Source organism: Hyperolius riggenbachi, chromosome 10, assembly GCF_040937935.1.
Source record: "Hyperolius riggenbachi isolate aHypRig1 chromosome 10, aHypRig1.pri, whole genome shotgun sequence".
NCBI classification, from domain to species: domain Eukaryota; kingdom Metazoa; phylum Chordata; class Amphibia; order Anura; family Hyperoliidae; genus Hyperolius; species Hyperolius riggenbachi.
Genome location: NC_090655.1, coordinates 188,580,486 through 188,603,494, shown reverse-complemented (window position 1 = coordinate 188,603,494; position 23,009 = coordinate 188,580,486). Strand labels below are relative to the sequence as shown.

The 23,009-nt window shown below is 44.2% G+C and overlaps 1 protein-coding gene across 1 annotated transcript in view; it reads left to right on the top strand.

Annotated features, from left to right (window-relative positions):
- The first annotated feature begins 10,575 nt into the window (after positions 1–10,575).
- The window catches only part of DLG5 (discs large MAGUK scaffold protein 5), a 176,044-nt gene continuing 163,610 nt past the window's right edge, over positions 10,576–23,009 (top strand). Inside the window, exon 1 of the mRNA XM_068255433.1 lies at positions 10,576–11,423. Coding sequence (XP_068111534.1) covers positions 11,126–11,423 — 298 coding nt within the window. The 5' untranslated portion in view covers positions 10,576–11,125. The remainder of the gene's footprint in view (positions 11,424–23,009) is intronic.

Here is a 23,009-nt window from a genome sequence, read left to right as displayed (position 1 = left end):
TGTATCACCCAAAATCTCAAGAATGCTGGATCCCCAGCATGCATCTCCTCAAAGTGTCTCGCCACTGATGTATTTCGCTTATGTTTAATGTCCCCAATATGTTCTAGAATTCTCGTTTTCACAGCTCTAGTGGTTTCCCCTATATAGATCAACGGGCATGGACATTTCAGGGCATAGACCACTCCCTCCGTGTCACAGTTAAAGAAGTCTAGTAGTTTATAGACCCTGTCGTTTTTGGGGGCTCTAAACTCTTTACATTTCTCCACGTTATTACATGCTTTGCATCTACCACATTTGAACATACCATTCAATACTGGGTTCAACCAAGTTCGCTTTTTCTCTTTAAATTTTGTGCCCTTTGCGGGCAAAAACGAGTGCATTAGGGAGTCACTGAGATTTTTCCCCCTCCTGTATGTGAAGCGGGGGGTTAATGGCAGGAAGGCCTTAAGTTGCGGGTCCAATTGTAAAATTGACCAATGTCTCTCCACTATTTTTCTTATGTTTTCTGATCTATCCGTGAATGTATTGATGATTCTAATTGCATTATCTTTCTCCCCAGTGTTCATTTTCTTTCTTGGTATCAGTAAATCCTGTCTCTCTGTTTCTTTTGCTTGGGTCTCTGCTGTCAACAGCACATTTTCTGGGTACCCCCTTTCCCTAAATCGCCTGTACAGATTTTGGCACTCTAGATCAAAGTCTTCCGGATTTGAGCAATTTCTTTTTGCCCTTAGGTATTGGCCTCTGGGGATCCCTTTTTTTTTTTTTTTTTTAAGTTTTCACCCAGCCCCCCTTAAAAAAGGGATCCCCAGAGGCCAATACCTAAGGGCAAAAAGAAATTGCTCAAATCCGGAAGACTTTGATCTAGAGTGCCAAAATCTGTACAGGCGATTTAGGGAAAGGGGGTACCCAGAAAATGTGCTGTTGACAGCAGAGACCCAAGCAAAAGAAACAGAGAGACAGGATTTACTGATACCAAGAAAGAAAATGAACACTGGGGAGAAAGATAATGCAATTAGAATCATCAATACATTCACGGATAGATCAGAAAACATAAGAAAAATAGTGGAGAGACATTGGTCAATTTTACAATTGTGCTGTTGACAGCAGAGACCCAAGCAAAGAAACAGAGAGACAGGATTTACTGATACCAAGAAAGAAAATGAACACTGGGGAGAAAGATAATGCAATTAGAATCATCAATACATTCACGGATAGATCAGAAAACATAAGAAAAATAGTGGAGAGACATTGGTCAATTTTACAATTGGACCCGCAACTTAAGGCCTTCCTGCCATTAACCCCCCGCTTCACATACAGGAGGGGGAAAAATCTCAGTGACTCCCTAATGCACTCGTTTTTGCCCGCAAAGGGCACAAAATTTAAAGAGAAAAAGCGAACTTGGTTGAACCCAGTATTGAATGGTATGTTCAAATGTGGTAGATGCAAAGCATGTAATAACGTGGAGAAATGTAAAGAGTTTAGAGCCCCCAAAAACGACAGGGTCTATAAACTACTAGACTTCTTTAACTGTGACACGGAGGGAGTGGTCTATGCCCTGAAATGTCCATGCCCGTTGATCTATATAGGGGAAACCACTAGAGCTGTGAAAACGAGAATTCTAGAACATATTGGGGACATTAAACATAAGCGAAATACATTAGTGGCGAGACACTTTGAGGAGATGCATGCTGGGGATCCAGCATTCTTGAGATTTTGGGTGATACAGCAATGGCAACTAGGACCCAGGGGTGGTAACCTGGACCTCAAGCTTAGACAACTGGAGGCAAAGTGGATTTATAGACTTGGTACCATGTCACCAGTTGGCCTTAATGAAGGCTTCACATATGCACCTTTCCTATAATTTATTACAGTAAGGGACTATCCCCGGTGGGATGTTTCCCCCCCCCCCCCCCCTTAATGTGGTTCCTTCTGTATAACAGGGCATTTGAATATGTATATTTATGGAAGAACTATTGCCAATCCTCAGGGTAATATGCTCCATTATGGTTTTTCTACCTCGACTTTATGTATATGTACACCTGAATGGTTTCCTCGTGTGTATGTATGTGTGTGTATATGTATATATACATATATATATATATGTGTATCTGGGTGTCCTTAAGTATCATCCCCTATTATTCAACCTTTGCCCCTTCCCTGCGTATGGATTTATGGGGTGTTGGGGGGTTAAGAATTCTGGAGAATATGGATATGTTCACACATACTCTTTTTTATAGTGATCCTCTAGCTGTGTATTTCCATCTGAAGCTTCGGCAATGACAACTAACCTTAGTATACATGTGGGTTAATAAGAACAATAATGGACCCTCCCCTCTTCCACTTCCCCCTCCTTTGATCATTAAGAGCATTTTATGGGCCCCATTGTATGAGGGTGTATGAATGCCAAGATCCTCCATCTGCTATATGATCTTCCTAAAATAAACACCTGTGTCGTTTTTACCTACCATCATATGAGCTATACAACAATAGAACAGACATTAATATATATTCCCAATTGAGGACTACACAGTAATTTCCTCCCATATAAATATGAGTTAATAATACAGAGGTATAAAATATTTTGCTGAGGGTGGGAATCGAACCAGAGATGGAGCAGCTGTTCAGCACTGACTCCAATGGTGAGTCACTCTGCGAGATGAGCAACTCGCATGAGTAGTGACTCATCCTGTGCCTCAGTACATAGGCTTCCGCACGGACTTATTGGACGTGTTCCGTGGGGAGAGCTGATTGGTGATTTGTTGGGAGATGGGTGTGACCAGAATCTGATTGGGCACTCTGCTGCTGAGCTTGGAAAAGGTGTTAGCCAATGGGGAGCGTGGAAATACGATACTTCTTACTCTGTGTATTAGCGCTACCAGGAGCGACTAATCTATGGTTTATAGAGTATTTTAAACACACAGGGAAATGAAATATTGATCTAAGGAGTGTAGTGGACATAGAATAAGGGGATATCTGGTATCAATGGGTCCTAATGGAGAGTCTCTTTGATTGGCTGGGCCATTTTCTGACAAGCCCAGGGACCAATCACCAGGACTTTTTTCACAAATGGGTGGAGTTGGGAACACACCCACACCCATGTGACTGTCCAGGAAGTATAAAAGGACTCCTAAATAAGCCAGTTCATTTAGGCTGCTGTCATGAGCGGACACGCTGTTTGACTCATGTTATTTTCTTTGTTTTAATAATATTGCACCTTAGCACCAATGCACTTTTGCACTTCACTTTGTTCCCTTGAAAAAGCTTCCGCTAGGAAGTGAAACATGTTGGGTTATTTTGGTGGGGGTTTTGTGTAATTTATTATTGACGATATGAACTGTAAGGGGGGGAAGTAATCTTTCCAGCGTTGCTTATTATAGACCCCTAGTTCATAAGTTATGAGTTTGTAATTAAGACAGCCAGCTCTGGGTGTATTTTATATCTTTATTTATTAAAAGTTATGTTTTATATCCTACCAAAGAGGCAACAATTGTGTTGTTAGTGCTCCCAGTATAGCCAGGCATGGGTGCTCCCAGTATAGCCAGGCATGGGTCCTCTCAGTATAGCCAGACATGGGTGCTGCCAGTATGGCCAGGCATGGGTGCTGCCAGTATAGCCAGGCATGAGTGCTGCCTTTATAGCCAGGCATAGGTGCACCCAGTATGGCCAGGCATGGGTGCCGTCAGTATAGCCAGGCATGAGTGTTGCCTTTATAGCCAGGCATAGGTGCTCCCAGTATGGCCAGGCATGAGTGCTGCCAGTATAGCCAGGCATGGGTGCTCCCGGTATAGCCAGGCATAGGTGCTGCCAGTATAGCCAGGCATGGGTGCTCCCAGTATAGCCAGGCATGGGTGCTTCCAGTATAGCCAGGCATGGGTGCTCCCAGTATAGCCAGGCATGGGTGCTTCCAGTATAGCCAGGCATGGGTGCTCCCAGTATAGCCAGGCATGGGTGCTTCCAGTATAGCCAGGCATGGGTGCTCCCGGTATAGCCAGGCATAGGTGCTGCCAGTATAGCCAGGCATGGGTGTTCCCAATATACAGTTGAGTTCAAAATTATTCAAATGAAATTGAGTGTTTTGGCCAGTTTGACATTGATTTTGATCATTTCAGTCATCTTGTTTACAATTAAATCAAAGAGACACTTGTAAGTCAGACAAATATAACATAACATTTATAATGAAATAACCACAAATGTATTTTCTGTGCTCACATCATTATCAGTTTTATTCAACCCCCAAGTGACATTCATTCTTAGTACTTAGTACAACATCCTTTTCCAGTTATAACAGCTTTTAATCGTGAAGCATAGCTTGACACAAGTGTCTTGCAGCGATCTACGGGTATCTTAGCCCGTTCTTCATGGGCAAAAGCCTCCAGTTCAGTCACATTCTTAGGCTTGCGCGCTGCAACTTACTTTCTTTAAGTCCCACCAGAGGTTCTCAATCGGATATAAGTCTGGAGACTGCAATGGCCACTCCAAAATGTTCCAGCCTTTAATCTGCAACCATGCTCTAGTGGACTTAGAGGTATGCTTGGGATTGTTGTCCTGTTGAAAGGTCCAACGTCTCCCAAGCCTCAGGTTTGTGATGGACTGCATCACATTTTCATCCAATATCTCTTGGTACTGAAGAGAATTCATGGTACCTTGTACACACTGAAGCTTCCCTGTACCTGCGGAAGCAAAACAGCCCCAAAGCATGATTGACACCCCCCCCCCCCCGCCATGCTTCACAGTAGGTATGGTGTTTTTTCCTTCATAGGCCTTGTTCTTCCTCCTCCAACATAGTGTTGATTCATGGGCCCAGACAGTTCTAAATTTGTTTCATCAGTCCACAGAACACTATCCCAAAACTTTTGTGGTAGTGTTCTATGGACTGATGAGACATGACACACTGCCTGCGGTGCAATGGAAGTGCATGGGGTAACGCCAAAGCAATCCACAAGCTGCAGTGCGTTACTGTACAACTTCTGCGTTAATCCTGGAAGTGCCCGGAAGTTGCATTTTTTTTTTCTATTCAGTTGCACCGAGGCTATAACGTGCAGTGTGACTTTTCGGCTGCAGTGTGGTGCGATTGTTCCAAATCTCACCCAGCAGCACCAGTGTAAATGGACCCTTAAAGAAAATCTGTAATAACACCCCCCCAGGGATACTTACCTTGGGAGGGGGAAGCCGCTGGATCCTAATGAGGCTTCCTCCATCCTCTTCAGCCTCCGGGAACCAGCGCTGGCAGCCACAGAACACTGGCAAGGTAAATACTTACCTACCTTGATACAGCACAGGCACACTAGCGGCTTTCCGATTGGGTTCAGGCGGAAATAGCCAAGCACGATCGAGTCCACTCTACTGCACAGGCAACTCACAACTGAGCCAGATCAGAAAGCCGCTACTGTGCCTGTGCTGGATGGGGGAAGGTAAATACAGCAGACACACGCGTTGGCTGTATTTCGGGGGCTGCCAGTGCTGGATCCCTTAGGCTTAGGAGGATGGGGGAAGCCTCAAAAGGATCCGGAGGCTTCCTTCAACTGAGGTAAGTATCCCCAGAGGGATTTTTCATTACGGTTTCTCTTTAAAGTATTTTGCCCCGCATTTCACAGCTACTTATTAGTTGCTAGATGACATCTGGATCTGATTGGGTGCTGCCTGTGATAAGCAAGATAGCACAAATGGAATTCCATGAAATTTTACTGGATTGGACAATGAATAAGCATAATGTGTAATATATTAAGTTTTCTTCAAAGACATAAGCTACAAGCTAATTTCAGTTTTCCACAGCATCTTCAAAAAACTCCAAAAACAGAGGACAGATGTTCATGCAGCCTTCGGCTTTCAGGTAAATGACCTTTGAGTCTGTTCACCCAAGCTTGTTATTAGATTGCAAAATCTGCTACAATGTAAATTGCTAGTTTACAGCAATTCTGGGATAAATAACTTCCATGGAACACCACTGTTATTAAAGTTAAAACCTTTAAAAAGAATCCTTGTTGTCAGTATATAATTATTAAGGTATTACTGTGGGACTCACCTGTGTTATATAGAGCAATAACATGTGAAATTTGAGTTTTCCATGTGTGACAGGAATCGATAACTATACGATTGAATTCCATTCGGATACAGATCAATTGGTTTGGTTAAACCATGTATATCTAGCTCAACTTGAGCTTTTGGAGTAAAGTAAAATGTCACTTTCACACAGGAGGCTAAAAGTGGTGAATCCACATCCTGTCTGCTGCTCCTCTGCAAAGGTCTGGTTCTTGCTATTGTTGGGCACAAGTAGCTTAGAGGCAATCAATGCATTGAGTCACAAATGAGCATGACTGCACTGTTTTCACACTTGTATCTGCGGTAATCGCAGACGATTACCCGCAAGCATTTTGCAGAGCATTTTTTTCTTACAGTAGCCATGGATTTCAGTGAAAAACCAGATGCGTTGTCAGGAAAAGCAGTGCAGGTTGTATCTTTTTATGCCTCTGGAAAATGCAGCAGCACCATAGACTATCATTATATGGGATTCCGTATGCGTTTTTTGTTTGTGTTACGGCCAGAACCCGAAGTTTGGCCACTTCTAGTTCTGGCCAGCCACTTCGGGTTCTGGCCGGCCAATGTGCGAAGTGGCCGCTGCACTGCGGCCAATGTGATGAATTGAATGATTCATGTAACATGAATGTATCTTCTGGCCGCAGTGCAGCGGCCAAATGTATCGCAACCTAGTTAATTTAATGACATTAAGCCGGCGGCAATGAAGCAGATGAAGCCGCCGGCTTTTGCTCCGCCTCTCTCTCCTCCCCCCGCCTCTCTCTCCTTCTCTTACTCTTGGCAGCCGGTGGGGACACGCGTGTCCCCTCCAGAGTCGTTTGTCGCGGCAGGCTTCCCTGCCGTTCTTGCAGAGCAGGTGCTGGCAGAAGCAATGTCTGCAGCCTCCCCGCTCTGCTTTCCCTAGCGCGACGAACGACTCTCGGGGACACGCGTGTCCCCCCTCGGCTGCCCATAAGAAAAGGAGAGAGAGAGAGGCGGGGGGGGGGGGGGGAGAGGGAGGCGGAGCAAAAGCCGGCGGCTTCATCTGTTTCATTGCCGCCGGCTTAATGTCATTAAATTAACTAGGTTGCGATACATTTGGCCGCTGCGCTGCGGCCAGAAGATACATTCATTTTACATGAATCATTCCATTCCTCACATTGGCCACAGCGCAGCGGCCACTTCGCACATTGGCCGGCCAGAACCCGAAGTGGCCGGCCAGAACTAGAAGTGGCCAAACTTCGGGTTCTGGCCGTAACATATGCAGCAAATGCTGCAGATTTGCTCAAGTGTGACCCCTGCCTTAGATAATATGCATTTTATGCTTCTGGATAGTCGCACAGTGTGTCAACTGGGGGCACATGAGGAATTACAGTATATACAATCCCATTTGGCTGTCCCATATGAAAGAAAGCTATTCATTCCTAAATCTAAACTGAGGGGAAAAAATTTAACTTACCTCGGGCTTCTGCCAGCCCCCTGCAGCTGAAACAGAAAAAAGGAGCCCTTACGGAAGAAAGGGCACACCATAGGGACCAATGTTAAAAGCCGCGATTAGTGGCAGAAAAGGGAAATTTGGGCACATGGCGGCTGCCGCTATCAGGCGCCTGCCGGGGCTGAAATTTACTCTTTTCTGCTGCAAATCTGGGCTTTTATTTTGCAACAAAGCAGCTAATTTTAGGCGCCCAATTAGCGGCAATCATTAAAAGACCTCTGTCGCAAAAATTTTAAATACATGTGAACATTTACAAATAAGAAGTATGTTTCTTCCAGAGTAAAATGAGCCATAAATTACTTTTCTCCCATGTTGCTGTCACTTACAGTAAGTATTAGAAATCTGACATTACCGACAGATTTTGGGCTAGTCCATCTCTCCATAGGGGTTTCTCAGCATGGCCTTTATTCTTTATAAAGACATGCCCTGAAAAAGATTTATACAAAGATGCTAACCAGCCTCCCTGCTCGCTGCACACTTATTTGGCAGTTGGACGGAGCAACTGCCATTCACTAAGTGCTTTAATAATAAAGAAAACCCTGAGAACCCCATGAGAAGATGGGCTAGTCCAAAATCTGTCAGTAATGTCAGATTTCTACTACTTACTGTAAGTGACAGCAACATGGGAGAAAAGTAATTTATGGCTCATCTTCTATAAAGATCCAAACAGACAAATAAGTGTGCAGACCCCGTGGGACAGAGGAGGACGGGGGAAGCCTCATTAGGATCCGGAGGCTTCCCCCTCACGAGTTGAGTACCCCCCAGGGGACGTTTTTCTTTTTACAGTGTCTCTTTAAAGTTTTCTGCATCCGCAGGCGCCCGATGCAGTATTACCCAAAAGCTGCAGTGTCCTGGCCTTACCGGGGGGGGGGGGGGTGTTATGGGTTAGGAGAGGGGGAGGCTTAGGAACAAGGGTTAGGGTTAGGTACCGGAGGGGGGGGGGGGGGGAGTTAAGGTTAGGCACCACTGTGGGGAGGTTAGGCACCATGGGGGGGGGGGGGTGTCAGGCACCACCAGCGGCGGTTAGCTACCCCCGGGGGGTAGGGGTTAGGCATCACCAGGGAGGGGGGGGGTTAGGGGAGGGTTCTGTGTGAGAGTAGGCTTGGGTTTAGCAATAGTAAAATATCGTAACATACTGCCGATATTCTACCATGGAAATGAAGTAGTTAGAATATCGCTAATTTTAGAGACATTCTATTACCGGCAAACCCGACGCCCTTTTTTCTGGACCCCTTTTTTCATGTACACCCCTTCAGCTGCCCCATGCTTGCGCCATTACTGAAAGATCATCCAGTCCCCCCGTACCAACCCTCTGTCATTTATATGCGTGGCCTTGGTCCGCCTGGGCTGGAGCTGGAGAAGGTAAGTATTGCGGGTGCTACAAAGGATGTTGACTGTGGTTTTGAAGGACCTAGCGCCAAATCTCGTACTGTGCATGCGCAGGACACTACTGGGGACAGCATGGATGCGTGCGGCCAGAGCCTCGCAGGCCGAGTGGACATCGACTGGCCCAGTTGTTGAAATAAAAACTGAGACGCAGGGACGTAACTAGAAATCAATGGGCCCCCCTGTGAAACTTTGGATGGAGCCCCTCCCCCCATCGCTTTCTGCACAGGTAAACTGAGAACCAATGTTCTTCAATTGGCTAATGCACACCTGAATGTGTTTCCCCCTTGCAGATAAAAACAGACAGCAGTGAAACACTGCAGGCATTTTCTCTATCAATTCCATTAGCTTCTGTGATAAAACGTGTATGCTTTCACACATACAGACACACGTAGTGTGCAAAAAACGCACACAGAAAACCGTCAGAGGTGTGTGCTCCCGGTCCCAGCTTCTTACACTTATTCTGTCCTCCTCTGATGGTGCAGAACTTGCTCCTCCAACATCACTGAAGTACAACGCACTTGGGAAGGGGGTGGAGAGGCTGGGAGAGGGGCATTGTAGACAAGACTGTCTACATATCTTTGTATGATTCCTTATCAGTGGCTGAGCAGATGCAGGCATTAGAACAATTGTGCAGAGAACAGAAAGTTTTTTCTCTTCATACCCTTAGTTGTCAGTCTCTTAAGACAGGGAAAAGAAACTTCTCCCCCATGGTGCCCCCTGCGGCTCCTGGGCCCCCCTGCGACTAAATCCCTTGCAGGGTCTATTGTTACGCCCCTGCTGAGATGCTAGGGGGGGGGGGGGGGGGACCAGAGGCTCATTCTGTGATGGGGTGGGCACAGGGCAGCTGAAGGGGGCTGGTAGAATCCCTAGGTAAGTTAAACTTTTTTTTTAGCTTCAGATTAGGTTCCCTTTAAGGTACCCATTAATGGTAAAAAAAATTAATCAGATGCAATCTTGCAACACGATTTTTATGATCGAAAGTAATCGGAAAAGTAATTATCACTTGTTCCCATAAATGGGATGATTAGAGCACTTTCTCTCTTTCAATTCGATCGTAAAATCCAACATTAGGATTACATTTTCTGTTCCAACCATAGATCATAGAATCGTTTACATTGATTTTCACCACATACTGTACAGTTTTCTGTACAATTCGATCATAAAAATTGCATTGAAAGATTACATCTGATGAAAAAATTCTACTGTTTATAGGCACCTGATGGTACCCATACACGGTACACAAAAACCCTTCAATTTTCCTGTTTTTTTTTTTTTTTTACCAAAATGATCACATTTTTGAATGAAAGTTGAAAAGAATCTTTTTTTGGATTAAAAAAAACTAACATTATCCTGTTTTTTTTCTATAAAGATCCAAACAGACAAATAAAATGATAAATTGTACTATGTATGGGCAGCTTTTCTTCCACTTGATGAAGAGAGACCTGTTTGGAGTGAAGCTATCTCTTCTGAGCAAGTAGGCTTTGTATATATAATACATGGCATGGTAAATTCGGTTTTTGATGAGTTCTTTAGCAGAGCAGAAGTTTTTTCTATGAAGGAATGACACACTACCATACCTGATGTATGGGAGAAAAGATCTGACACTGCACATATTCACAGACAGGGAGAAGGGGAGGGACTGAGGCAGAAGAGGAGGAAGCTACACAGGGACAGGGAGAGGAGGAGACACGGGGGCAAAGAACTACAAGACAAATTTCCACTCACAAAGAGGAAGCTTGCTGGCTCCTGCCGCTGGCACAGCCGCAATTCTCGCGGAGTTCTGGAGAAAAGCTGCGGAGAGAAGGGAACTACATCGGGGTTCGGAAAGCGAGCGGAGTTTGGCTCAGCTTTCCAGTCATGTAGCAGGAAACAGATCCCGAGTGTACGCTGGCTGGGGAGGAGGCGGAGGGAGCAGCTTGTTCCCTTCTCTTGCTGACTGTCGCTGACTGGCGAGACTTTACAAGGAGGGAGAGAGAAGAGCAGTAAGATTTTGAGGTGAGGCTCAGCATGCAGCTCTGCAGCCCTCCCCGGCTGGGCAATATGGCTGCTGCTGCTTGCAGCTTGCGTGCAGGCAGAGGTGGATACAGCAGGGCAGGCTTGTGTTTAGCTCCTGTGCAGGCTGGAGGCTCCTGCTGGGCCTGTAACTCCTGAGGACTCCAGGCAGAGCGCACTTACTTGTGAGGGAGGAGGGGAGAGAGTTGGCTATTCTCTGGCTTCCTCCCGTGCAGGATGGAACCCAAACACAGAGAGTTGCTGCAGCAGTGCCACCAGAACCTGGTGGAGTCCATCGGCGATGCAGACAGGTTGCTCAACCTCCTGGAGGAGGCAGGAACCCTCACCCTCAGGGACAGGCAAGAGCTGGACAGTACTTGTGCCTCCCAACGGGACAAAGTGGACCTCTTGCTCAAGATGCTCCTAGTGAAAGAGAAAGACCACTTCCAAGACTTGCGGGTTGCCCTGGAAAAAACCGAACCCCATCTGCTCTCCATCCTCTACTTGAATGGCATGGGGACTGGAGACACCGCAGGTGAGACCCTACATACTGGGCAGTAGTTATCACATCATGTAAAAGTCAAACTAACTATTGTACACTGTTTGCATAGTTGTGGCACTAAATGACATGTCACACTAGCAGCTTGCTATTTGTTTATGGCTTCAATTCTAGGCTATGCAGCTACAGGTTGCTTCAAGTGTGACATAGTTGTTAGCAACTGCATTGGGTAATAGTAGCAGCAAATGCAGCTGGAATGCTGCAGCTACAAATTTGTGCATTTGTGTGACACAGCCCTTAGTATACACCGGTCTTCTCTTTCTGTGCTTAGTTCTTTAAAGTTAAAGGAGTGCTCTATCCAGAGCATGAGTGGAGGCGAATGGAACTAGGTTGATCAAGGAGATTGATGATGATAGATCCATGCTCTTGAAACCTTTGTATCACTAGTCCTACAATTTTTCTAATCGATTCATTCACTTTGATTGAATCTTCCAGTCTATTGCTCCACATATCGATTGATTTTGTATTGGTAATTAAAAGTCTAGAGCAGTGGTGGTGGGTGATTGATGGTGCTTGAGAGTCGATCGATGCTCAATACATTTTAGACTTTAAAATCGATCAGAAATTGTTTGCCATGTAAAATAGGGAGTCCTGAAGTGATTTTAAAAATAAAAAAACACACTCCCCTATGAGGGAAGGCTCTATGTCCTATAGGGAACGAGTAGACCGGCAGGAGAATGGGAAGGCTCTGTATGACCCTGAGCCTTCCCTCTGCTTAGGTGAGTATCTGCTTATTATTTTTAAAGTCGCTTCAGACTTACTTTAATCTCTACAGTATAATCTCGTTATAATCACCTCTGATATAGTAAACATTTGGTTACAGTAACTACCTCTCCAGGTCTCGGACAATCTCCATTAAAAGTCTATGGGAGCAACGCCTGGTATTGTAAACTCTGATTATAGTAAAACTTTTGTTATAGTAAGCATGTTTTTTTTGGCCCCTACGTGACGCTGACTCTGGATATTGTAAACAGTGGATGGCACATGCATCATATGTCAGTGTGAAACTCATGATCTGCTGATTTCTTCAGGCTGGTTGCAAGTGAGTTGATGCCTGATAACATTTGCAAGACAACAATGGCACCGGTGCTGGATATATGGTACTGTACAAATAAGCAGCCTGGGAAAAATGAGGAATAATGGGAACATAAACAAGAGGATGCAGTGTTACCACTTACACTTTCCAAAAACTGATATTGCCACAGTCCTCCCAAGGGATTGTACATATCTTTTCCCTTGTTAGCGATGACGCTCCTGGCTTCCTCTATTAGGTGAATGCTGCAATTTTTAATGACCCCTAGATACTGTACTAGCGATTTGTCCAGCCTGGCTATGCAGCCCTTGTTGTCCACCAATTGTGCAAGTGCTTGTACTGTACCTCCACTAGGAGGACAGAGTTGGTCCTTTGCAGCAGAGAATGTACCAGGACACGCGGGTAATTTCTAGGGCAATTTCTGATATAGGAAACCACTTTTCCTGGTCCCTTGGAGTTTATTATAACGAGATTATACACTATTTGATTGAGTTACAGTTGGAAAGGTATCAGTTGGCTTGTTGTGAGGTCATAATTCACTCATGTATGGCTATTTCTATGATAGCTAGACGTGTATAGATTTAATGCTATTGATTATAAAATGATTGTAAAAGAATCTAAAGTAACTTAATTTTTTTTTTTTTAAGATCCATTTTTAATTAAATACATGGGCAGTTGTTTTATTGACTCCAAAGTATTATGGAACAATTGTAAATTAATTGTTAAATCTTATGTTTCCCACTATAAGATGCACCTGACAATAAGACGCACCTAGGGTTTAGTTGGATGAAAACAAGTAAGAAAATATTCTGAACTCTAATCCCTGCCTCATGTCACTTAGGGCTGGTTCACACTGCAAAAGCGTTATGTGATTTTATAAAAATTCCACATAGCATTACATTAGCAAGCTCTTTTCAAATCGCTAGCACCCTGCAAGCTCCTTGTAAACAAGCCCTAACCATTCTCGCTTATATTCTAATCACTATCTCATCCTTACATGAGACAATAATTGGGGTGTAAGCTCCTGAGGAGAATTAGTGACATGAGGCAAGGGTAAGCTAAAAATAAATGTATTTAGGTAAACAGCATATTATGCTGCAGGAGCGGACAGCTTATGGATCCACACGAGAGAAAATAATGTATACAGTGTTTGAATGAGGGTTATTTTTTTTTTTTTTTTTTTTTTTTTTTTGACTAAATAAAAGTAACAGAACTTACTGAATGAGAACATGCCTCAACCCTCTTAAAAACATTGTTGGACCAGTCCCACATAGTGCACCCATGCATCAACACACACTGATGAAGCCCCAGGCCTTAAAGGGTGCTGCTTGATTCCACAGTCAGTGTAATGCTGGGTATACACCATGAGATTTTTCCAGGGCTGTGAAGTCGGTACAAAAATCTTCCAACTCCTCAGTTTATGAAATCACCGACTCCGGGTACCCAAAATGGCTCTGACTCCTTAGTCTAATGCTTACTAGGGCTGTGGATTTTGTACAAAAATCATCTAAATCTGACTCCTGACTCAGACATGAAATTTCCAACTCCGGGTACCCAAAATTGCTCCGACTCCACAGCCCTGGATTTTTCAGCAGATTTACTGTCCGATTTTCCAATTGTTTTTCTGATCGATTTCCATTCACTTCTATGAGAAATCGATCAGAAAAACTATCAAAAATCAGATTGGACATGTCGGAAATTAACTATCGAACCATCTATCTGCCCAAAAAATCTCACGGTGTATTTCCAGCATTAGGCTGTGTTCCCATTTGAGCTGAAAATGTCTGTTTTCCGCTCATCGCAAAACTGTCAGTGAATATTTTATATATAGGAGCCATTCACACTTGTTAGTCTGCAATGGATCCTCCGAGGTAAGCGGACCACACTTTTGTGCAGTCTGTGATAATCCCGGAAAGAGCAGATGCATTCCCCATATAGCTTATGGTGGTAACATCTGCTCCAAGCTCCAGTGGGACCACAGCGGGCCATTGTAGCGGTCCGCTCCAGCTGGCTGCATGTGATCTGGCGCAAGTGGGAACCTGGCCTACAGCTTCAGGGACCACAGATCAATCTAACCACTCCGCTGCTATTAGTCCTTCGATCCCTGAAGGCAGCGCACTGCCAAAGTCCAAGCAGGCTAATATGCCAGCGTTTGGAGGAGCTGTGTATTTCTATGCACTTTGGTCCGGTTCACCCCCTCCCTCCGTGCAGACGTAGATGCATAATTTGTCTGTAAGTCACCTCCCTGCAGCGGCTCTGCTGTGATTGGGGGACACTGCCGATCACAGGAGAGTCGCTGCGGGGAGGGGGAGTTACAGACACGCTTCCTGCACATTACTCTGTATGGAAGGCTACGCTTACTTCTGCATGAAGGAATGGGGAATTTGGCTGAAGTATGTAGAAATACAGGGCTTCTGTGAGCGTTAGCATGCTATCTTGTTTGGTTTGCATGGAGGAAGGGAGAGAACCTCGAACATAGCGACCTGCTGGACAGAGAGGGGGGCACAATCTGGCCATATTCGCAACATAAGATGCACTGACATTTCCCAACAGTTTTTTGGGTCTTCTAATGTGAGAAATATGGTAATTGATTGTTAGGGTGACAGTTTTGTGAACAAGCTCTGTACAGCATGTTTCTTGGCTGTAGCCAATTAGCATGTGCTGCTTTATGGAAACAGGAGAAGGGACAATGGGTGGCGAATTAACAAGTAGTGGCCTGCAGAGTTGAGAATAAAGAAATAGGTGCTCTTGTCGCTTATTCTGTAGCAATCCGCATGGGTGGAACACTAAATGACATGTGATAGCACACAGATTCTCAGCCGATACTGCCCTATTGTCTGAGACTCATATTATCTAGTGTCTATAGAAGGCTTTAAGCCCCATCTACACGATATGATTCTTTGTGCGATTCAATTACGATTCTATTTACAATCTGATTAAATCCGACGTGCGGGATTCGATTCAATTCGATTTGCCATTGTTTTGCAATGGCAAATCGAATTTAATCAGATCCCAATCGGACATGTCGGATTTAATCGGATCGTAAATAAAATCGTAATTGAATCGCTCAAAGAATCGTATCGTGTAGATTGGGCTTTAGTTTTTAGCAGTCTTTACTGGTGCTTCTCAAGGAATCTCTAGTAGGAGTAGAAAGGCCAAAAGGAAGTCAGACAAGATGTGTACCCTGGGAGAGCCCAGCAGCTACAGAGAACCTGAGATGAAGATAAAGGCTATATTTATACTTACCTGGAACTTCCTCCAGCCCCATGAGGTGCCATTCTCTCCAGCTGCTCCATTGTCTTTTAATCAGCCCCGATAATGCTCTTCTGCGCATGCTTGACTGCGTGCACATCTCTGTCAAGCTTCCGGGTACAGGAGCGTGGCGGGGGTGCATGCCCGTGCTGCACATGTGCAGCAGCACATGGCTGGCCGCAACTGACCAGATTACCGGACTGATTAGAAGACAACGAAGAGGATGGTGAGGGAGCCCACACACCTCATGGGGCTGGAGGTAGCCCCAGGTAAGTACATAGCCTTTATCTTCATCTCGGGTACCCTTTAAGACCTGGATACCAAATATGAATAGCATGGATTTTGTGACAGTCTTTTCTCTCATGAGTGTAACAAGTGATGGCTGCTTTCGTTCTATACAGATCTTATGACGCTAGATACTGTATTGTATGTGGCTACTAAAAACAACATAACAGTTTTGTGTTCCTACTTCAAAAATTTTATTCTATTTACCATAGCCAGGGCTTTGACGTAAACAATACAAAGCAATCTTGCTGATTATCCTAATGTATGACAACATTGATGATCTTGGAGACAAGTGCTGCTGCATGCATACTAAGAAGTTCTGCAGAACCTGTCTCTGAAATGTTTAGTGTGCAGGGTCTGTAGCCTTGAAATGTGTAGGTAATCTGCTGTGGAATATGTAGAATTTTTGCCTTCCTAAAAAAAAAAGAAATTGTATTTTGCATTACAAGCAAGACATTACCCCAGAATGCATGACATAAAGTACCGTATTTTCTGGCGTATAAGACACACTTTTTCTCCCCAAAAAATGGTGAGGAAAAGTCCCTGTACCTTATACGGCAAAGGCAGGGAACACCCGCCGATACGGACCGACAATGTCTGGGATTCCCTGCATGTGTGTCCGCTCCCCAGCGTTCTCTCTCCTCCAAACATAGCGTTGATCCATGGGCCCAAACAGTTGTTATAATTTTGTTTCATCAGTCCACAGAACACTATCCCAAAAGTTTTTCAACGCTATGTTTGGAGGAGGAATAACAAGGCCTATGAAGAAAAGAACACCTTGCCTACTGTGAGGCATGGCAGGGGGTCAATCATGCTTTGGGGCTGTTTTGCTTCTGCAGGTACAAGGAATCTTTAGCGTGTGCAAGGTACCATGAATTCTCTTCAGTACCAGGAGATATTGAATGAAAATGTGATGCAGTCCATCACAAACCTGAGGCTTGGGAGACGTTGGACTTTTCAACAGGACAATGATCCCAAGCATACCTCAAAGTCCACTAGAGCATGATTGCAGATTAAAGGCTGGAACATTTTGGAGTGGCCATCGCAGTCACCACCAGACTTAAAGGATACCACAACTGACATACAATACAATACAATAACATTTGTAAAGCGCTTTTCTCCCATAGGACTCAAAGCGCATAGCTGTGTCTCAGATTAATACAGGGTTTCAGGCTGGGTTGTGTTACAGAGGAGATAGTCAGATGTTCATGAATGCCAGACTGAAAAGGTAGGTTTTCAGTTTAGACTTAAATGCTTCCAGGGATGGGGCTGTCCTGATTGGGTGTGGCAGGGAGTTCCAAAGTGTAGGGGCAGCATGACAAAAGGCTCTGTCTCCAAAGGTTTTGAGGTGGACTCTGGGGGTGACCAAGGTGTTACGTCCTTTTGATCTAAGATTGTGGGGGGTGTGATGTAGTTGCAACAAGTCCTTCAGGTATCCAGGGCCCAGATTGTGCAAGGATTTGAATGTCAGTAAGCCAATCTTAAACAGAATTCTCCATTTTATCGGTAGCCAGTGGAGTGAGCTCAGGGTTGGTGTTATGTGGCAATGGCGGGGTTGGCTCGTTAACAGCCTTGCGGCGGCATTCTGTACTAATTGCAGGCGGCGTAAGTCTTTCTTATGCAGGCCTGTGTAGAGGACGTTGCAGTAGTCTAACCTTGATGTGACGAAGGCATGAACTAGGGTTGGAAGATCCTCTGAAGGAATTAGGTGTTTAATCCTTGCAATATTCCTTAGGTGAAAGAAGGAATGTTTCACAACAGCTGAGATTTGATTCCTGAAGCTTAATTTCCCATCAATCAGTACTCCCAGGCTGCGCACACAGTCTGAGTTGTTCAGGTCTGAGCTCCCTATCCTTAGCGGTGTTGGTTGAGACTGGAGCTGCTTTGCTATTGAGCCCTGGCCCTCGATAACAAGAACCTCAGTTTTGTCAGCATTAAGTTTTAGCCAATTATTATTCATCCACTCCTGAAGCTCAGCTAAGCATGCGTTTATTTGTGGAGTAGGGTCTGTGACATCAGGTTTGAATGACAAATATAGCTGGGTGTCATCAGCATAGCAATGATATGTCAGGCCATGTTTTTGTATGATTTCTCCAAGTGGCAGCATGTATATGGTGAACAGTAAAGGGGATAATATTGCGCCCTGAGGTACACCGTATTTTAGTGGTACAGGGTTGGAGAGGAAAGGCCCTAAGGCTACCCTTTGTGTTCTGCCAGCCAGGAAGGAGTTGAACCACCGGAGAACAATGCCATCTATGCCACAGTACTCTTGTAGCCTGTTGAGTAAGATTTCATGATCGACATGTGGCATAATGAGATAGACATGGGTATGTACAGTGCCTAGCACACAAATAACTATGCTGTGTTCCTTTTTTTCTTTCTCTGCCTGAAAGAGGTGAATATCAGGTATGTAAGTGGCTGACTCAGTCCTGACTCAGACAGGAAGTGACTACAGTGTGACCTTCACTGATAAGAAATTCCAACTATAAAACACTTTCCTAGAAGAAAATGGCTTCTGAGAGCAAGAAAGAGATAAAAAAGGGGGAAATTCTTATCAGTGAGGGTCACACTGTAGTCACTTCCTGTCTAAGTCAGGACTGTGTCAGCCACTTACATACCTGATATTTACCTCTTTCAGGCAGAGAAAGAAAAAAAGGAACACAGCATAGTTATTTGTGTGCTAGGCACTGTACATATCCATGTCTATCTCATTATGCCACATGTCAGTTGTGGTATCCTTTAAATCCATTTGAGAACCTCTGGTGGGACTTAAAGAAAGCAGTTGCAGCGTGCAAGCCTAAGAATGTGACTAAACTGGAGGCTTTTGCCCATAAATAATGGGCTAAAATACCCGTAGATCGCTGCAAGACACTTGTGTCAAGCTATGCTTCACGTTTTAAAGCTGTTATAACTGAAAAAGGATGTCTTCTTTGGACTTCATGGTGTTGTTGCTCCCAATATTCTCTTATGCAATAATATGAAATTTAAGAACAGATGACGAATAAGTCCATTATAAGCAGGGCGGTGCAGTCGGAGCAATTTTTGGGTACCTGGAGTCGATAGTTTCATAAATTGAGTAGTCAGACGGTTTTTGTACAGACTCCAAAGCCCTGATTTATAAGTATAAACAAGACTATTGCTTATCGGATAGGATCACAATATGTATTCAGACCAACTGGACGAATAGTGGTTGTTTATTAAGGTAGCTTATTAACTCACAGTTACCTTCTGCATTATATATTGTCAGTAAAGAAAACCTTATCCATCCCCCTCCCCCCCAAAAGTATATATTTCTGTAGCTGAGTAGAACACGCTGCTGCTGTGACCGTAGCTTTTGCCTGGCTTGATCATGGCAGAGCTGTGGAGTCGGTACAAAAAGAACTCGAATCCGTTTATAAAACCACCGACTCCAACTCAAAGTACCGAAAATGGTTCCTCGTCTCAGACTACTTAGTCTAACACTTACCAGGGCTGTGGATTTGGTACAAAAATCATCCGATTCCCAACTCTGACTCCTCAGTTTATGAAACTTTAAACTCCAACTCCAGGTACCCAAAATTGCTCCTACTCCACAGCCCCGGATCATGGTCATGTACCCCACTGAGATGTGCACACATACTGAAATAAGTCCATTTGGATGCAAGAACACACAGTGCAATTTCCAGTCTGATTGATGCGTAATCTAATGGGAAATTGTATCATCTGTACATGTCTAAACTGCTCCCGATCGATAAAGGGATCGATAACTTTTCAAAATCAATATCTTTTATTGGTCAGAAGCAGGTTGGAAATAACCGTCAGATTCCCATGGATCCGACCGGAAGTTGCATCGTGTGTTCCCAGTGTAAATAAAGCCAGCCAGACTCTATCACTGCAACAGACCGCTTTGCTGCTAGAAGACTTTTTTTGTCTGGCTTCTACAAAGTGATAAAAGCCCCTTTTACAGAAACTCTGAACATCTAGCACGTGAGACCCGCTTTACTGATGGTGTATAATTGGAAGGGAAACCTGGCAGCCATTTGCAGTGTGCTTAAAGAATACAGAGCAGCTGGTTGCTCCCAAGTTCAGAAAACTTCTTAAAAGGACATCCACGTAAGGGTGGCTTATTAATTATGTGGGCTTTTGGGGTACAACAGGCATGTGCTTACCTACAGGGGGCTGCTTGGTAGGCCCCTCTGTCTAAATGGAAGCCTCCATGTATCTGTGACCCTGTGCCGCAGGTTGAAGTTTGTGCAGTAATGTCCTGCAGTGTTCTCCCCAGAATTTTTTTTCCAGCTGGGTGGCATGAAAAAGTAGCCGGGTGGGGCGAGATGAGAGCATGGAAGGCCAACGCTTCTCTGCACAATTCTGCTTACAGCAGAGGAGGATGTGAGCCGATGACAGCCAGGTGCTCACCAAAGCTAGCCGTGTGGAGCACCCGGCTAAAAGAGCCTAGGGAGAACACTGCCCTGTGTCTCTGGCAGCTGCAATGCATCCTGGGAATACTCAGTGTGTGCTGGGATATGTAGGTTATTGATGTGGCTACACCTCCTGGCCAGGAGATGTAATTGCATCAATGAGAATTACTTTGCATCAATGAGAATTACATCTTCAGGCATGTATCGTACGTCCCCGGCATGTATTACGTCTGCCAGGGATATGGGCCATGCAGTTCTGCAGCACAGGGACATAGAAAATGGAGGTCTGCATCTAGACAGGGGCTACTGCGCAGCACCTGCAGGTAATTAAATGCCTGCTGCACCCTCCAAAGCCCAAACAATGGACCTTCCTTAAGGGAAGGTTTGTTTGAGAAGTTTTCAAAATGTTGTGCACAGTTCACTTTATAAGACACCTTGGCCCATATGCAATTCCATTTTTCACCTGTGTTTTCTCCTAGGTGATATTTTGAAACTTGTTGATAAAATTACTTTTAAACCATCAGCAAGCAAGAAAATGCTCGAAATAGTCTTGATAGTACTTTTTACCTACCTTTTGATACTTTTTCCATTGCAAAGTGGTAAAATATTATTTTAAATCGAAAATGAAATTTTTACTCGTAGGAGAAAACTCAGGTGAAAAAGTGAATTGCATATGGCCCCTGGGCCCATATACAATTACCTTTTTCTCCTGAGTTTTCTCCTTGGTGATATTTTTAAACTTGTCAATAAACTGCATTTTAAGCCACCAAAATTCAAGAAAACACTCAAAATAATTTTTGATAGTACCTTTTCACCTACTTTTTGGTACTTTTTTAGTTGAAAAATGCTGGAAAATTATTTTAAAGAGGAAATGAAAAATTATCTCCTAGGAGAAAACTCAGGTGAAACAGTGAATTGCATATGGCCCCAGGGCCCATATGCAATTCACTTTTTCACCTGTGTTTTCTCCTAGGAGATAATTTTTCATCTTCTATTTAAAATAATTTTTCAGCACTCTGCAATTGAAAAAGTACCAAAAAGGAGCTGAAAATGTACCATCAAAATTATTTTGAGTATTTTTTTTTGCCTGCTGATGGTTTAAAAGACATTTGATTGACAAATTTGAAAATATCACCTTGGAGAAAACTCAGGTGAAAAAGTGAATTGCATATGACCCCTGGGCCCATATGCAATTCACTTTTTCTCCTGCGTTTTCTCCTTGGTGATGTATTTCGAGTATTTTCTTGCTTGCTGGTGGCTTACCACCAGCAAGCAAGAAAATACTCGAAATAAATTTTATAGTACTTTTTCACCAACCCTTGGGTACTGTTTCAATTGTAAAATGCTACTAAAATTTAGTTTAAAGAAAAAAAAAAAGATGAAAATGATCTCCTTGGAGATACCTCAGGTGAAAAAAGTAATTGCATATGGGCCCTGGGCCCATATGCAATTCTTTTTTTCACCAGAGTTACCGTATCTCTTAGGAGATAATTCTCATATTCTGTTTAAAATAAATTTTAAGCATTGCACAATTGAAAAAGTACCCGTTATTATCAAATTTATTTTGAGTTTTTTCTTGCTAGAAATGCTAGAAATGTTATTGTATTGTATTGCTGGTGGCTTAAAAGGCATTTTTTTAACAAGTTGTGAAACTAACACCAAGGAGAAAACGCAAGAGAAAGTGAATTGCATATGGGCCCTGAACTGAAAGGGACGTGGAGGCTGCCACATTTATTACCTTTTTAAACAGTAATGATTGCCTGGCATCCTGCTGATCGTTTGTGCAGCAGTAGTGTCAGAATCACCCACCTGAAATAAGTGTCCAAAAAAATACAGGAAAACTTCAGTCAAACATTGATCTGCATGCTGTTCAGAGTCTATGAGTACTTTTATTCGAGGCAGAGGATCAGCAGGGCAGCCAGGCAATGTAGATTGTTGAAAAGGAAATAAATATCGTAGCCTCCATATACCTCACTTCAAGTGTTCTTTGAACACTGTCCAATACAACACAATGTACAGTAACGTGTTGGTGGGAAAGCACTCTTAGGATTGGGCAATTAGCTGCCAGTAATTTGTGCAACTAATACAATGCTATAGGGGATTTTTATTTACATCGCATGCCTCAAGTGGGATCACACCCATAGCATTACATTAGCAAGAGCTTTTCAAATCACAACCTCTCAGAAAAGGCTTAAAAAAAGCGCTGCTGGTGGGTTCCAGGCCTTAGGGCCCATTCACACCTGAGCGGGAATCGCACGATTCCCGCTCGCGGCAAACCGCTAGCGGTTCTGCAAGAACCGCTACACATTGTAGCTAGTGGCCGTGTTCTCACTGCCGCGGTTGCGGTTAGCGATAACCGCAACCGCGTTGCATGCAGCGGTTTGCCGGCGATGAGCGTTCCGCGATTTGCGATCGTGATTAGCGTGCATAGCACGCTAATCGCGATCGCTCCAAAACCGCCGCAGTGTCCAGTGATTTTTCCGCGCTAATCGCGGGAAAATCACTCCCGCAGAACGCCGGCGGTAATCGCCGGCGTTCTGCGATTGTAAGTGTGAATGGGCCCTAAGGGTTTGGAAAGAGCAGGTATGTGCTAAA